General features: G+C 41.1%; 1 protein-coding gene across 1 annotated transcript; it reads right to left on the bottom strand.

Annotated features, from left to right (window-relative positions):
- Positions 1-223: 223 nt before the first annotated feature.
- Positions 224-7,179, bottom strand: znf648 (zinc finger protein 648). The gene is made up of 2 exons (XM_050055167.1): positions 6,924-7,179; positions 224-5,286 (listed from the first exon to the last, which is right to left on the bottom strand). Exons 1-2 carry the CDS (start codon positions 6,934-6,936, stop codon positions 3,758-3,760), a joined length of 1,542 nt encoding a protein of 513 aa, XP_049911124.1. The 5' UTR covers positions 6,937-7,179; the 3' UTR covers positions 224-3,757.
- Positions 7,180-15,460: the final 8,281 nt, after the last annotated feature.

Genomic DNA, 15,460 nt, shown 5'->3' with positions numbered 1-15,460 from the left:
TTGCTGCTGCATAAATGCGATATGTCTTTATTATTTGATTATTGATTCCTCCGAGAGCAAACATCATAAAAGAGAAAAAAATAAAACAGCTGGTGACAGTATTTGAACTTACCATTTGATTAAAAAGCTTTTATTGAGATGGATCTTCAGACAAATATTTTTAACACTACAGATTTGCAATGTTTCTCTTTTATCCACAAGAGCTTAAAGGTATACTGTGCAGGAACTGCAGGCTGGTTTCTTGCATATTATTTTAACGTTTCTAAAGTGACTTGTGTATGAGCCGACTTTTTCATCTGGAGGTGGAGGGGATGGTGGATGTTGTGTCACCTACTGTAGGCGAGACGCCAGCGAAACTGCAGATTAGGGTTGCAACGGCATGAGATTTTCACATTATAAATGTCTCCGAAAATATCGTGGTTTCACAGTATCACAGAATTCGTATTATTGCCAGTCAGAATGACCTGTAAAGGAATGAAAACAGAGGGGTTTTTAACCGTCCATTTTTTGTTCACAGTTTGAACCGGTATACCACTGCAACCTTACTGCAGACTACTGTTCGAGACTAACAAACAACACCAGCTGTGATTTAGCGAGTGACTGCTGTGTTTCCAGCGGTTATTTAGGAACCAAACGTGGGTGTTTTTTTTTTATCTGATGCTGTTTTTCCAGCAGGAATTGCGCCCCAAGAGCCAAAACATGATATTTTCCTCACCATAACCCAATGGCTCTTGTGTCTAAGCCTAACCACATGTTAACCACATAATTTTTTTAATTAAAAGTTTCAATGTTTTTGTAACATAATAGCATTCAAGTGTTACATAACAGTGGTTTGCAGAAACGTACAATGCCAACACTTTTTCTGGTGACTGGGTTGGGAATCGTCAGTTACTGTTTGTGAACTCAACATTCAAACTTGGCCCCACCTCCTTACCCAGCTTGTACGTACATTGCAAGCTACTGTACTACTGTAGGAACGTAAGTTTGTTGCAATGGAAAAGCTGATACTTTAGCAAGCTAACTCAGCTAACCGCCGGCACCTACCTATCCAGAAGAAAACAGTGTTTGATGATCTTCATCCCCATCCTCTTTCTCAGTGCTCGCCAGTAAAAGTAAACACCAACCCCAGATTTAGCCTCGGTCTGTATCGAGTTTTGTCTGCTTGGCTTTTCACCTCGCTATTGCAGGGATTTTTTTGTGTGCGTTCGCTATCGTTAAATTTGTATTAAGTCCTGATCTCACCTGTGTGCTGTTATTGGCTGGGGGCTACACACACAAATGCCCCAAACACAGCATACTAAGAGGAAGTACAAGCAGAGGGCAGAGTCTCTGCAGATAAATACCTGACACACACTTCTACTGGGTCATAAGTGACGAGCGCGATACTTCTGTCAGTCTATACATTGCTTTTTAGGAAAATCCTGCACAGTATGCCTTTAAGCTCCAACATTAGGGCTGCACCATTAATCGAAATATCAACAAAATCACAATATGGCCAAGTGCAACATCCAAATCACAGGAGCTGCTATTTTTCAATAAAATATGTCCCATCATATCATAATTAACGAAACATTCTGGTACAACAGAGATGCCCTGGCCTACAAATCATATTCCAGATGTAATGGAACAAGCCTGTTTGGTACAGACCCCAGCAAAAATCACAACATCATGATTTTTATATGTTTTCCAGTGACAATTAGATGCAAAAATGACCATTCCCACATAAAACTGGCAGTTGAAATATTTGTCAAATTAATTGTACCATTATCTTGTTTGAATGTTGTGCAGCCTTGTCCTACATGCTCAAGTTTGAAAGACCCTCTCGCAAATCAAACATGCTTGTTGTGCTTGGCAATGTGATTAAAAAGAGCCACAGATTTACACCTCGCATTACATGCATACTGAAATTCAGATGTGACACATTTAAGCTGCACTGCCAAACTAATGTATATACTAAAGAACAAGTATGAGTACAAGATAATTCACATAGCGGTGTCCACTGCAAAAAGCAATGACTGACTGATTGACGAGCTTCCCTGAATCATTAAACTGTTCTGGTCTATTAATATGGTCACAGTAATGTGTCTCAAGAGTTTTGCAGCTAGTGCTGCTTGTGCGTTAAGAAAAAGTGCAGCATTCATAAATGGCCACAACTCACCAGACAATAAAAACAGCTGAAAATAAGTAAGTATTGATGTTGCTGGTTGCAGGCACATTAAGCTCCCCCCCATCTGTCAGGAGGACTACACCTTGCACCAGCTTCCCGTCATCAATACTGGTTATCACAGCTGTCGTCTGCTCTATGTTTGGCTAATGTGACATTATGCTGAAGTGGGTTATATAAATCTGTGCATCTATGAAATCAGTGTGAGTAAGTGACGGTCCTTCTGAAATGCAATGCTCAGTGCCACTCATACTTGAATTCAGACAGCGTGCCCCACATTGGCCACATTCAGACTGACCAGGGCACTACAGCGCAGGTCATCATGAAAAACTGCCTGCATTTCCTACATGCAATGTTGCCGTGTTGTGCGTATTATCAAATCATTATTGTTAACTATCAACATTCATATTCTTACTTTTATAAAGGTTATTCTTGTAATCACTTTCACATCAAACCATTAAACTGTCAGCTCCAGTGTCGATGCTGGTGGCAATTTTTATCCCACGTCGTTCTCATCGAAACCCAGCACCCAGGGAGGGAGGGTGTGTGAGTGACATGGTTTAACAATTATCATACATACCTCAACATAAATAAACTGGTGCCTCAAGACACTGAATGGATCGGATATGTCTGTAACTGATTATTTGAACTAATGAAACCCTGCGTTTAGATATACAGTTGCAAATGAAGTGCACAGGGTTTCCACGAATCCTTAAAAAGTCTTAATAAAAGGCACTGAATTCATTAATCCAAAGATTAGGCCTTCATTGGTCTTAAAACGTCTTAAATCAATCTTTCAAAAGTCATAAAATGGGAAGTATGAATCTGTTATTTTCTGACGTTGCATTTTGAAATCTTAAAATAACAGGTAATTTTTTTTTTAAAAAATACCGTAAAACTTCAATTAATAGCCTGGGCTATTATTTGCTTAAATCACTGAAATCAACAGGCCTATATTTGGGACAGGTCTTTAATTCCTTTTACACTAAACTGTTGCTCAGTAAACATGGGGTTTATATAAACCAGTATGAATTGATTGTTTAAAAATTAGGTTTTATATAATTCAAAGTGTGAATGGTTGTCTGTCTCTGTGTGTCAGCCCTGTGATAGTCTGGTGACCTGTCCAGGGTGTACCCCTTAACAGGATAAGCAACGGAAAATGGGTGAATGAACTGTCCTATCAATCAAAGGTAAAAAAAAAAAGGCTTGAATAATATCTTAAAAAAACTTGAACCGCTTGGCAACCAGACCAGGCCTCTAATTGAGACAGGCCTTTATTTGTCAAAATGCGTAGCCACACTTTACTGAATGCTTCTTGCGTTAATGTCACCAAAAAGTCATGTTGTGTTACAATAAGTATTTGCCCAAATTTCTCCTTATCTCTAGGTAGCATACTGTTGCTGTTTTTTTTTTTTGTTTTTTTTGTCTTTCAGTTTTGGTTATTTTAAAATTGGTCTTTAATTTCATTCCACATGGCACTAAAAAAGTCTTAAAAAGTTCCACTTGGCTTAAGCTGGAGGAACCCTGAGTGCAGTACTAGTATTCAGTACTATCACAGTGATAGATGTGCACAGTACCTGTTCTTAAACAGATTCAAACATTCTCGTCCCTGTGGCTCAGCGTGTGCTGTGCCAGCTTTTCAGCACACTGGAAAGATTTGTCACACTCCACACAGACAAAAATCCTGCCAGCACAGTTTTGCTCCTGATGAACCTTCAGTGTGGCTAGATGGGTGAAGTTCCTGCTGCAGCCTGAGCAGTTGTGGGGTTTCTCTTTATTGTGGACGTACTGGTGACGAACGAGGCGAGAGGCCATGGCAAATGCCACGCCGCACTCTTTGCACTTATGAGGCCGTGCTCCGCTGTGAATGGCCTCGTGTTCGGTCAAGTTGGACGACTTGGTGAAACACTTGGAGCACACGGAGCAGACGTATGGACGCACTCCTGCGTGGATCTTCTGGTGCTCTGCCATACGACTGGCCAGGGCAAAGGCTTTCCCACAGTCGGGGCAGGAGAACGGTCTCTCACCCAGGTGCTTGCGCTCATGACGCTTCAGGGAGAGGGGTTTATTGAAGGTCTTGCCACAGTGTGTACACGGGAAGGGCTTGTCATTGGTATGCATGTTCCTCTCATGCTTTCGCAGGTCAGAGGAGCGGATGAAATCCTTGCCACAAGTGTCACAGACGTAGGGCTTCTCACCAGTGTGTGTGCGGATATGCTTGCGGTAATCTGAGGACCAGATATAGGTCTTGACACAGAAGGGGCAGTGGTATGGTCTTTCACCTGTGTGCAGACGCTTGTGCTGCTGCAGCGTGCCCTGGTGAGAGTACGCCTTGCCACATATATCACACACGTGTGGCTTGAGGCCAGTGTGTGTCTGTAAGTGACTCTGTAGGTTGCAGAGCTTCTTAAAAGCCCAGTTGCAGTGCGTGCACTTGAAGGGACGGTGCTCTGTGTCAACTCCACCACGTTTCTTCATCGCTACCAAAAGTCGAGGGATCTTGTCTTCTTCGGATTTCTTGTGTAATTTCTTAGCATGAGGATTATTTAGATTCTTCCTTTTGGTCTGTCTCCCAGCTCCACCTGGAGAATACTCATCAACATTCAGCTCTTTGAGCTTAGATGCCCTCTGTTTAGCTGAGGCATTGCGTTGTATCTTATGACAGTTACTTTCCTTCTTTAGTGCAACATTCGAAAGCCCTTCGGTAGATCCATTTATTTTATTGTTCTCAATATGTTCAGTGCATTCTAGCTTTCCTCGACTGCCGTGGTCTTGGCTGTCTTCAGTTTCTTCTCCTGGTGAGAGCTCTGCAAACTTCTCCACCAGAGACCAGTTTGGTGTTTGAGGGTTCAGATAAAGGATTCCAGTGTCACTGCTCTCTGAAAGTGAGTTCATACCAGAGATGCCGCCAAATGAAGAGTCAGTCTTCAGATGGTGAGTGTCAATTAAGATCCGTCCATGTGGGAGCGACGGAGTGTCACATTGCCTCTCTGCGTGTTTCCTATTACTTCTCTTTTCAACGACTTCCCCGTCAGACATCAGTGGGGAGATTTCATCAGCCATGTTCACCAGTGGAGTGAAATCATCTGCATGAGTTTGAGGCTTATCAGGGAATAATGGACCTGGAAATAATAAAATTAAACTTTAAAAAAAGAGCATCTTTATCATACCAACCATTTCTTTTTGAAAATATATGATCATATACATTTTTTTCACATAGATACAGCGTCCCTTAAGTCCCAAAAAGGTGATATCTTTAATTTTGTCTGCACAAGTTAATTATCTTGTGGGAAGGATTTATTTTTTGCAGGGTTCATACACATTTTTACCAATAAATTTCTATGACTTTTCCATGACTTAGAGGCAAAAAATCATGTTAAAATGTACCTGTGAAACCAGTGAAAATGTTCCTGTACATGAGCACTACCATACACTGCATGCAAACACTGCTGCTATCTTGCTATGGGGTAACATGATCTGAAAAATCTGGCTTGTGTCTTGAAGGAATAAGTAAGAATTAGCCACTTTTAGTGTACATGCTTCATGTACAAGGGTTCATTTCTGGACACGGCACCTGAAATGGTCCCATGTCTGGTGGTGGATGAGAGCTGGCAGCTGGCAGCTGGCAGCGGGTGTCACATTGGTCCCCAAGGTAAAAATGTCAGGAATGGGAGTTGATACCGCAGTTAATGTTAGCTCCTTTAGCACAGCTAGCACTGGCTTTCCCATGTCAAAAATTTTGAACGTTTTACTACACAGTCCTCATATTTCACGTCCTGAGTCCTAGTCTTTCTAAAGCCATGCCTTAGACTCCTCCAAGTAAAACCAGACACTATTAAATCAGCATTTTCCTGGCATTGTGCAAATTGCGCAACTCAGGTCCGTCAATCAATATGACTTTAGAAAGATGAACTGTCACATTGGGTTGGAATAAAAATTGTCTGAACGATGGTTTAAATGACGTCTAAGGATGTCGGGATATCATGTTGTATGTACGTTAACATTGGGACATTTTGCAGACGTGTTTTGTTCTACGTACCTTACGACGAAATGTCATTATTGTACGTCAAGATGACGTTGGCATGAGACGTTTGGAAGATTGGTTACGTAACACGATTTAAAACCAACACAATATTAATGTCATCTGTCGTAAGTATTTTACGTCAGATTCAAATTCAAATTTAACCAAATATCAATGTCTAACAACGCTGGTGGCCAAGTGTGCACAGGCTATCATCTAGGTAAGTGTCAGCGGAGGTAGAGCAGGTCGTCCACTAATTGGAAGATCAGCAGTTCATTTCCTGGCTCCTCCAGCCTGCATGTCGAAGTATCCTTGAGCAAGATACTGAACCCTAAACTGCTCTTGATAGCTGGTCCATCGGTGTGTGAGTGCAAGTGAATGGTTACTGAGTAGCAGGTGGCTTCGGCCAACAGTGTGTGAATGTGTGTGTGAATGTGATATGTAGCATAAAAGCACTTTGGGTGTTTGTAAGACTAGAAAAGTGCTGTACCAGTGCAGTCCATTTATCATTTGTCTCGTTCCCACAAGCTAATACCTTTTATCTTGTGTGCACAAAATAATAAATTGTTTCACCAGATGATAAATGAATTCACAAGATAATAACTTGTTCTCTCAGGATGATTCAACTTGTGCACATAAGATTAAAGTCATATTCTGCACACAACATTAAAAAATATCACCTTCCAGGATTTTAAGGGCTCCATTCATGAATGAATTTCTCCCTCGTATAATACTCACCATTCAGCTGCATTCACCAGGACCTTGTGTATATCCTTCACACAACCTTGCACCTTGCAGTCATATGGCTCGTGCATTCCCCAACTTCAGCATATGTTCCTCCTTGAAAGCTTTCTCGTATCTTTCCATAAAAATACAACCTGCTCGGTCGACCACATGAATGCTAACTGCACAAATCTAAAACATTTTACTGAGCTACTTACCCTGCGGTCTCCTTCTGAGCAGCTCAGGTCCAGGAGATGCCACAGAGATAAACTAACCCCTCGGGTCTAGTATAACTCCGTGGCAGCAGCCGTCTCTGGGTCAGCATCTATCCTGCTAGTCAGCAACAGCAATGATATCTTAACAGCCTGGCTCATCTTACCTTTCACTGACTTGGCTTTCTGGCTGTTTGCCTATAGCCTGTGGAGTAAGTTTCACAGTATTGGAGGCTGAGAACAAATTCCCATTAACATTGCAAAACATAGAAACCAAACTTTTGTCAGCTGAAGTTAGAAACTGTTGTATTCACACCTTTATCTTAACTTTACTTACAGTTCAGTGAGTTTCTTGTTTTCCTGACAACTCTTTAACTTTTTCAAAGGCAGACTTTTAGAAATAAACACACATATGTTTGTCATTCGGTCATATTTGTGCAGCATTTATATTTTAATTCTATTTAGGTCATGAGGTCACATGTGCTTTAATGAATGTAGCCAATTAAAACAAATGTCAGATATGTAACCTACACTGCTAAATAAATGCTAACGTGTTTGGGCTTTAATTGTTATTTCCAGTGAGACAGCCTATTTGCAGTGATTAAATTAGCATCACACTAATGATGAGTTTCAGATCACAGCCAAGGCCCGAGAGCTTCCACTTCTATTTTAAGTCCCCATGTATTTACCTATGATGGCCTCAGTGTGTCGCTGTTTATCTGCTTTTTTTTGTGAGCCATGCACACTATGGAAAATCCCCAGTTCCATTCATTAAAACAAAACAAAAAACTCAGAGGAAATGTTATCTTTGTGTGCATCTAATAGTGGACATGTGTGTTTAACCAAACCTGTTCTCAGTTTAATGTTTGAAAAGAATATAAAGTATAAAGGATGTGTATCAGCTCCTTTTCTCTCTCTTTTCATTCAAACAGAGAGCCTTTGTTTTGAATTATGTTTTGTTTTGAATGGTTTTAATTTGGTGAAACTGCCTTTGGGAACACTGTGCAGCTTTAGATGATAAATAAGTTGCACTGCAGTGTTTCAGTCAGTAGGTGACCTCCTATCTCTTCGAGATGATGCGGGAGCCATTCATAATTTAAAAGCAAATTGTCAATGTGTACTTAGTTTGATATACACGTCTCAAAAGGAGTGTATAAAGTGTTTGAACCTCACTATTTCTCCTTAAGTCACTGAGTAAAAAGAAACAAAAAACTCCCTTATACAGATAAACCTTCACCGTAGACTTTTATAAATATACAGTTTTTATTACCACCTAACTTTGTCACACAAAATAAATAAAATGTAAATATATAATGTCAATTACCAAATATTTATCTAATAAAATATAAACCTGTCTTCGTATATAACCTAAAGTACCAGGTATCCGTGACTTACAAATATAAACCAGTCTAAATGTATGATATTTGTATTATCAATTATCTTTGCCTTACAAAAAAGTAAATATTAATATTACATATGCATCTTCATCATCTTGTCCTGTTATCTTTTTAAATTTTGATAAATGACTATATAAAATCGTGATTCATGTTTTTATACCTTATTTTAAATTGAACAGGCTGTGTCTTCATCAGTGTAGAGAAATATTTTTTATAATCTTTCTTAAAATGTTCATCACCAACTGGACAAAATCCTTCTGTGTTTTTCCTCAGACACATAGCCGTAGATTTTGAGGGGACGCAGGAGACATGTCCCCCTCAATATTTAGACCATGTGCATTTGTCCACCCAGATAAAAACTTAAAAGTAGCAGAGAACTTTTGTTTGGACAAAATTAAAGACATTTGTACCATGAACTGGTGCAGAAAAATCCAGCAGCAGCCTCTGGAGCTGAGAAATGAAGCCAGTGCCCAAGTACCAAAAACTGCAGTTCATCGACTGACCACTTGAGGCTGGCTCCAAAACAGGGTAAATCCCTGTAAACCGCTGTATTAAAATGTCCAACTTTACAGCAGAAATAAACATGTTTATAGCCAGGTACAAAACTGGTTTCAGTCTCTGTAGCCAATTTCAACATTCATGACAACAGCACAGGTTGTGACTCACCAGTTTACATTTTGTTAAGGCTAAAAGATTAAGGGCGGGGCCACTTTGAGTGACAGGCTGTCTCAGATCCACCCCTGGCTCCTCCACAGCTCCAAGTTTGATCACTTCTGGCTCCAAAAAAACAAGATGGCAACAGCAGAAATGCCAAACTCCAGGCTTTAAAACAGGAGTCTACAAACCAGTGGGTGACATCACCGTAGCTGCGTCCATTATTTATACAGCCTATGGTAAAAATTCATCAGTATGCAGGACATTAAGTGTTTGCAGCTCAAAATTTTCTTGCAGAGGACCCCCAAAAACCCCATTTCATGTGTTCAACCTATGTTGAAACAGCCTACGCCTCTGCTCAGATGAGGAAGCAGCCCTCTCTTTGACACTGTAAAGACAGACAGGGCTCAGGCAGCTCGCATGTCTTAAGTAATTGAGAAGTTCTCGTGAGGCTCATAATTCGTAATTAAATGGACAGTGCTGGTCTGCACCCGGTGCTTTTTCCCAGAAGAGCAGGTTGAAACTAGACACTTAACAAATCACTTTCACAAAGCTGCGTTTTAAACTCAGATGTTTTAGTCTCTGCAGAGTTTCTCCTGTGTCGTTTCCCACACAGCAACACCACATAGATGCTGGTAAATTTCCTAATGTGTGCTTTTAGAGATATTGAACAATGTGCCCTGTGTTAGCTAATGTTTGTATCTGGAAGATGTCGTCATATCCTAATTTAGAAATAAGTCCTGCAAAGAAACAATGCATGGTATCAGCAAAAAAGCAAAATGAATATCTTTAAAGATAAAGTGTGCAGGACTCATGTAGAAATATTCCCTCCCAGTCATGACTTATGACACACTAGAAGAGTGTGACAGTGTATTTATTTTCACATCACATATGACGTGCTAGGTACCCTCCTACATCTGTTGTTGACATTTTGGTATGCCGTGTCAATTTACGCCTGATACGTACATCGTGTCTTTTCAAAACACACTTCCATTTTCACAGAATATTTACAGTTTCTGCTCGTTAGATACACACATTCTTCTTCAACACTCACTAACAACACAGGTGAAACACCTCGTATTTATGTTTATTTTCTTGTGCAACAAAAGCACATGGTTACGTTTAGAGGAAAACATGGTTTGGCTTAATGTTAACATGGGAAGTGAACAGGGGGCTCCTGGGTGAAAGTCCAGGGTTTGTTGGACTCATACACCTTCCCTACAGCCCACTCTATAGGGACATCCAGCTCTTTTATTTTGTTTCAAACTGAAACCGTCTGGTGGCATTACAAACGTATGCCCCCCGGTGATGTATCATACCGACGATGTTACCGGTGGCGTTTCTCACTGAAACCGTCCAGTGGCATATACACTCAGTAAGTTTACATGTACAGATAAGTTGAGCTATGGTTATAGCTTGACTAGGCCATTTAGTTGACTACTGTCCTTGTCCCAGTACACAAGTACGGGAGGCTGAATTATTGACTGAAGTCTGTCGGACTCCGCTACAATAGGTAGCAATATGCCCCCTGTCAGCTTGTTAGTCCTAGACCTTTCTCTGGTTGACCATTTACGTCACAGACCAAACAATTGAGCGTCGTCCATCTGTTCCTCCACTTTTTTGAACAGGTCGCCATTCCGTGTTTTCCTCCCATTCATGTATTTTAAAATATTTAACTCTTTCAGCTTACACAACGTGAACTGTGTCTCCTCGTCCATCCAAAAGTGTACAGCTCTGGATGCAGATTTTGCCATGTTGTGACCAGCTTTTTCTCCTGTTCCGCATTTAATGCTGTTTGTCCTCCAGGTCAAAGCCCGGGGCGGAAACTGTGGAACACGTGCAGAACGCTGAGGACAGTTTGGGTCCAACTCACTATATACCTGCAGGAGGAATTCGACTCCCAATCACATTATCTGGGAGTGACGCATTCACACTGGCGCTATTTGGTCTGCTTTAAACGAACCCTGGTCCGCTTCCACAGATAATTCGGTTCATTTGGAGTGGTGTGAACGCTCATTTGAACTCTGGTGCCGACCAAATGAGCGAACCCTGGTCCTCTTGAAAACTGGGGGTCTTGGTTCACTTGCAAGTGAACCCTGGTGTGCTTTGCTTACAGTGGGAAATGCAAATGGACTATCCAGCGAACCAAAGAGAGGAAGTGAACCAAAGAGAGGAAGTGATGTAGAGAGCAGTGCATTTTGGTGTTTGGTGTTTTTGTGGTGACCAAGCCGGCTGAAGAGGATGGATTTCTGTTTTCGGTCCTGGCCAATCAATGAGCCGGGTTTTCTTCTTCCTCATGCTTTTTTTCTTCCTGGTCAGTGGTCGTTTCGGGCAATAATGCATGACGTTGTCCAGGCAGTTTGGTCCACTTTAAAAAGTGCAGTGTGAAAGTGAACCGAACCAAATGAAGGTGTGAAATTTTTCGGTATTCCCCGCCCAATCGAACCGAGTCTCCTGGACTATCTTGGTATGAATGGGCCCTCAGTCCAACTTTGAGCAGTACGATTAGTACAGTTATAGTCGGACTAACGTCTGCAGGTATTTAAAAGTCTGGTTTTAGTTGGACTAACGCAAGAAATGGTTTTTCTCTGATGTCATGTAAACACACTGACTGATGCGTCCAGTGGCGTATCATTCCGCTACGAAAGGTGCCTTTTTGCATCGGTGTCTGACACCGAAAATGCTGACAAATCAGCCCATTCTCATTCCCAAGGCGTCAAATATAGCTGCTTTATCTGCAGAGACTGTATTTTCTTCTTATCTTCTTTGCTCAAGACGTTTTTGGTTGTGTACCCCCGGTCAGGGCTTTATAAAAAGGCAGTGACCAGTTGCAAGGCTGTAAGCAGCAGGCATCCAAGAGACACAACACTGAGGAAACACAAATATAGCGCCAAACAAGGGTGGATCTGGGGTCGGCTTTTACTTTCACTTTTGCTGGCAAGAGTGTTTATAGCCAGCAACTGACAATTCTGCATAGTGTACCTTTAAGAAAACTACAAAAACAAAGCACAGTTGTGGGTCGGTGACATTGAAAATGAGCTCTAGAGCACAGTAAAGTAAAATAATTGTTGGCCACATTATGACAGGCAGCTCCATCCTTTCTGATTTATCTGTTTTAGTTATATAACTGTAAAATACACAAGGGAGGTTTATGTCCATTTGAAGTCACAACTTTTGTTTCCAAAAGGGTAAATCAAGTCCCACGTTTGTAGTAAAATGAAAAATAGTTCAGAGTGATATAAATCTAAAGCCGGTCAGAGAGAGTTGAAATGTTCATGACTGTGTTTTTGTGTTCGTCAACTGGAAGCTGTCACAACAAAGCTGCGGTGGACGTTACGAAAGTGTCTTTTGCAGTGACGCAATAAATGAACTCGGATGCTGAAGCTGTACTAACAAACAGTCTAAGGAGCATCACCCAGGAAGTCCCTGTTGGGATTAAAAAGATTGTGGTTTGTTAGCTTACGGGGTGTTTGTGTTTCTTCCAGACCCCCAGTCATGATCAAAGAAATAAAGGAGAGGATAAAAAACATGCTCGCGCTCACTGAATCTGAGACATCTGAGCTTCAATCAAATGCTGTCCATTCATTTAAAATCTCGCTTTACATCATAGTCTCTCCATTCCTCCTGGCTGAGCTCAGTGTGTGACTTTGCAGGATACTTGTAATAAGGCCCATCGACGAACATGTATGTTTTAAAGAGGTTAAATGTGCTTGTCTAGAAAGTAGGACATGAATGAACTTTTCATTGGTGTATACGTAACTTACTGGCACACTGCAAAGAAAAAGTGCAGAGTCATTCCGGGGGTGGCTCCCACATTTCATGGTGGAGTAGCCCGCCTTAATTGAGAACATACCACATCTTGGAATTTTCCACAGAAGACAACTTCTCCGGCTGTGGAAATGGTTGGATTTGCTTCGCTACGCATCCAGTTGCATAAGTTGTGCCCTGGCTGCAGGACATCGACACACATTGTACCACTTCATGCAGACGTGATGTAGTTTCACCGTTCAGTATATTCTGTGTAGATTTGGATTTTTGGACACATATTTCTTGTGGTTTCGTAGAATAATTGTAATAAAGCATTTTATTTTGTGTCAAATGTGTGTAAATTGCTGATGGAATAGTTTTCCTTTATGTCTTTTTAGCTGCAAATTGTGGTCAGTGGAAGTACAGGACGTGGACAAAATAACAGAAACACTTTACGGTTGAATGCAATCCAATACAACAGCACTACAAACTACTGAATGACCTGAAAATGATTATAGGGTGGAATCATGGGCAGATTACGAGACATGCAGAGGGCCATACCACCTCTCCTACATAGGACCTTTGTTGTTTTGCATCTCTTGCCTCTCTTTGCGACGTGTTGGGTCTTTTTCAAGTAATTTTGTGTCCTTTTTTGTTGTTTTGCGTCTCTTTGTGTTTGATTTGTGTCTCTCAGAGGTAATTGCATGTGTTTTTTAGTCATTTTGTGTCTCTGTGAGGGTGCTCTGTTTCCTTTTCTGCATGGTTTGTGTCACTTCTTTGGTACTTTTGTTTTTTGATTGTTTTGTATCTCTTTGTGGTTGATATGTGTGTCTTCTTGTGATCATTTTGTGTTCTTTGTAGTTGCCATGTGTCTCTGAGATAATTTTGTGGGTTTCTTTGGCTGTTTTTGTAGCTATTTTGTGTCACTTTGCACTTCTGTTGCATCTCTTTGCTGTCTTTCTGAGCCTGTCTGTGGTAATTCTGTGGGGGTTTTTTGGCGATTTTGTTGCTCTTTGTGGTTGTTTTATGTCTCCATCAGGTAATTTTATGTGTATTTTTGTCATTTTGTGTCTTCTCATGGTTGTTTTGTGTCCTTCTGAGGGCATTTTGTGTTTACTTTTGCTAATTTTGTGGGTTTTTGGTCACTTTGTATCTCTTTGTGGTTGATTTGTGTCTCAGTTATATCATTTTATGTGTTTTGTATTCATTTTGTGGCTTCTTGTGGTTGGTTTGTGTCTCACTGAGGGTGTTTTATGTCTGTTTAGTTATTTTGAGTGTCCTTACAGTTCCTTTGCATCCTTTTTGTGGTCTGTTTGTGTCTCTCTGTCGTCATTTTGAGGCTTTCTGCTCAGTGCATGATAATTTGAGTGACATTTTGAGGGCGAAGGCCAGGGGTCTCCTGACATTCAGTCCCCTGGGCCTGTGCCTGGTAGGCCCCCTCAGTAATTTGTCTATGGATGGAATTACAGTCTTTCTGACTCACACAATAGGGAGATACAGTGAAACTGTATTTAAATGTAGGTTTTGTCTTAATTAACAATGTAATCACAGTTATCTTAATCTACTCAAGCGATGACCTCGACCCACTTTCTCTTCGCCTTTGCCTTATCAAACAAAGTGCTGAAAGAGAGAAGAAGAACACTGTTTGTGTCTGTGATTACCAGCCTGCAGAAACATCAGTCCTCAGTGCCCATAATGACTTGTTCAGCGTGGTCACATCATATCTGGGAGAAAGTTAACAAGCTTAGCACTTTCAGTGGCATGCAGAACTGACAACTCTAATGTGCCGTCTAAATATAGTACAAGGAACTGTTGTACCAAAGCAGAAGACCATGCCAGTAAAGTGATGTTCTGATTTCAAAGGAACAGTGAGTGTCAGAGTGCTGAGAGGGGCTCAGTGTGTGGAGAGTGTTTGCTAACACAGGGTCTTGAACTGCAGGATCCTAATTTATGGGTTATCTGCTTCTTCAAAGTGCTACTCTGCTGCTTTCTCTTGTTTTACTCATAAATTATCAGAGCTGTGGGAGTGAGTTAAAGGAATTATGGGACGCTGAGACGTTAAAGTCTCTCTGCATCATCAGGACACCAATTCTCAATTTAAGGAATTAGGAGACTAAAAGCTTCTCATTCCTTTCACCTTCATATTGAAGCTTCCAATAAAAGTCATGCCCTCTTTGTCTGTGTCCTTTTAAAAAGCAACTACCAAGAAGACGTTTTGAGAATCCTTCCAGGTGTTTATACTTCTGTCTGTCTGTGGACAGATTTTGCCACATAGCATCACAAGCGTGCAAGATGCAGTCATGATACTTTACAGGTGTTTAGTTAAGATCAAAATGAAGGTTGTGGTCTCAGCAATAGTAGGGAAGTAGGGAAGGAGCTATTGACGCCCTGCACTTTACGCTCCAGGCCCACATTTGTTTTAAGGTGCGGACACACCATACCGACATCAAAGAACTAGCGGCGACGAAAGCCAACTGCTGCATCGTTTACATCGCGTCACGTCGCCCTGTGTCAGTTGCATTTGAACACACTACATGGACTA

Source organism: Epinephelus moara, chromosome 10 (assembly GCF_006386435.1).
Source record: "Epinephelus moara isolate mb chromosome 10, YSFRI_EMoa_1.0, whole genome shotgun sequence".
NCBI lineage: Eukaryota > Metazoa > Chordata > Actinopteri > Perciformes > Serranidae > Epinephelus > Epinephelus moara.
Note: the sequence above shows the minus strand (reverse complement) of the source record. Positions and strands in the feature narration are given on the sequence as shown.